The sequence below is a fragment of the Nansenia antarctica genome (genome assembly GCF_963989245.1).
Source record: "Nansenia antarctica genome assembly, chromosome: 3".
NCBI classification, from domain to species: Eukaryota; Metazoa; Chordata; class Actinopteri; order Argentiniformes; family Microstomatidae; genus Nansenia; species Nansenia antarctica.
The window spans coordinates 32,970,200-32,972,699 of NC_137688.1; the positions used below are offsets into that span (position 1 = coordinate 32,970,200).

The window sequence follows — 2,500 nt, forward strand, 5'->3', positions numbered from 1 at the left end:
GGCTGTGGGAACATAGGGCTGAACATAGGGCTGTGGGAACATAGGGCTGAACATAGGGCTGAGGGAACATAGGGCTGAACATAGGGCTGAGGAAACATAGGGCTGTGGGGACATAGGTGTGTGTGTGTGTGTGTGTGTGTGTGTGTGTGTGTGTGTGTGTGTGTGTGTGTGTGTGTGTGTGTGTGTGTGTGTGTGTGACTGAGGAGATAAATTCAGTAATTCCTGGCTCACGGCCCTCTTCAAACTGCCCTCTTCAAACTGTCTGGTATAAGTAGTAAATAAATCACAGCCCTCCAGCAGAGTACACACACACACACACACACCCCCACACACACACCCCCACACCCCCCCCCCCCCCCCACACACACACACACACACACACACACACACACGCACACACACACACACACACACACACACACACACCTGCTGTACTATCAACAACACCGTTTCAGAACTTAACTTACAACCAGTCAAAACAACAGCAGCAGAATAAGAATAAAATGTTCTAAGAACATTGTCTGTGTGTGTGTGTGAGTGATTATGCCCCCACATTTTGAGGAGGGGGGGGGACATTGTGTCTGTTGTCAGGACATTGTGTGCAGGAGAGTTACTACTGTAGACTAACACACACTCGCTCACACACACACACACACACACACACACACACACACACACGCTAGTGTCTGTCTGTCCTGACACACCAGCTAGTGTCTGTCTGTCCTGACACACCAGCTAGCCATTGAGTTACCTTCCTCAGAGTGACAGGGAAGTTCATCCCAGAGCTCCATCCACACAGACTCAATGGTCAACAGTGACATCAGAGTGTCATCAAAGGACAATCATTCAATCCTCTATGTGAGGATGAATACAGGATCAAGATGGCATTGGAGGGCCAGATGAAAGAGCAGATAATGAATGACACACAACCAAAACGTGTCCAATGACACACCTGGTGGAATCAAGATGTACCTTTTGTGCATTTTTAATGAGTAAATATGGGAACATTATTCCAATATGTTGATCATTGTTCTAGAACTTACTGTGTTGTTGTTGTTAGTGTTCTAGAACTTACTGTGTTGTTGTTAGTGTTCTAGAACGTACTGTGTTGTTGTAAGTGTTCTAGAACTTACTCTGTTGTTGTAAGTGTTCTAGAACTTACTATGTTGTTGTGAGTGTTCTAGAACTTACTATGTTGTTGTAAGTGTTCTAGAACTTACTATGTTGTTGTGAGTGTTCTAGAACTTACTATGTTGTTGTAAGTGTTCTAGAACTTACTCTGTTGTTGTGAGTGTTCTAGAACTTACTCTGTTGTTGTGAGTGTTCTAGAACTTACTGTGGAGTTGTTGTGAGTGTTCTAGAACTTACTCCGTGTTGTGAGTGTCGATGGTGTGGAAGAGTTCCTGCAGTTCGTCTGAAGTCAGGACTCCGTCTGAGAAGTAGGCCCTGAATTCATCAAAGGACAACTTCCCGTCATCTAGGGAGAGGAGACAACTGTTAGTGACAGCAACATTTTATAAACACTCCTATTTACCCACGATGGTTTTATTATGTCCTGACACAACTATTAAAACATTGAACACACGGTTATCAAGATAACACTTAAGCTTAAGCTTTTGCTTAACATCATGTTCCAGTCAGGTAGACATTAAGCACCTGTTCCAGTCAGGTAGACATTAAGCACCTGCGGTGATGTTTAGCTTCATGACTGTGCATGCTCCAGCTTTAGCAGTGCATCCTCGCCCCAGGACCATCAACAAACCACCACAGCACTGACTCATACGTGACCTGACATCGCCGTCCTCTTAAAATACACTGAACGCTTTTGTTTTTGCTCCAATTTTTTCAAGAGTTGAAATCAAAGACCTAAGGCTTTTTCGATGTACACAAAAGGCCTATTTCTTTCAAATTGTGTTTTCAAATTTGTTTGAATCTGTGTTAGTGACCACTTCTCCTTTGCTGAGATAATCCCTCCTCCTGACAGGTGTGGCATATCCAGATGCTGATTAGACAGCATGATTATTGCACAGATGTGCCTTAGGCCGGTCACAATAAAAGGCCACTCTAGAATGTGCTGTTTTATCGCACAGCACAAGGCCACAGATGTCGCAAGTTTTGAGGGAGCATGCTCACTGATCTGTGACATCACTGATCTGTGACACCACTCATCTGTGACACCACTCATCTGTGACATCACTGATCTGTGACTCCACTGATCTGTGACATCACTCATCTGTGACATCACTGATCTATGACACCACTGATCTGTGACACCACTGATCTGTGACACCACTCATCTGTGACAACACTCATCTGTGACATCACTCATCTGTGACATCACTGATCTGTGACACCACTCATCTGTGACATCACTGATCTGTGACACCACTCATCTGTGACATTTGGCCGGGTGTTTCGGGAGCTCTGACTATGATGTGTGTTCTGTGTCTCCCAGCCTTCATGGACTTCCATCATTCCATCCAGAGCAACAAGGCACGCT

At 44.8% G+C, this 2,500-nt stretch overlaps 1 protein-coding gene across 1 annotated transcript in view; it reads right to left on the minus strand.

Annotated features, from left to right (window-relative positions):
• Positions 1–2,500, minus strand: part of necab1 (N-terminal EF-hand calcium binding protein 1) — a gene marked incomplete at both ends in the record, with an annotated part of 31,708 nt that overhangs the window by 24,110 nt on the left and 5,098 nt on the right. Inside the window, one exon of the mRNA XM_080526453.1 lies at positions 1,369–1,477. Coding sequence (XP_080382579.1) covers positions 1,369–1,477 — 109 coding nt within the window. The remainder of the gene's footprint in view (positions 1–1,368; positions 1,478–2,500) is intronic.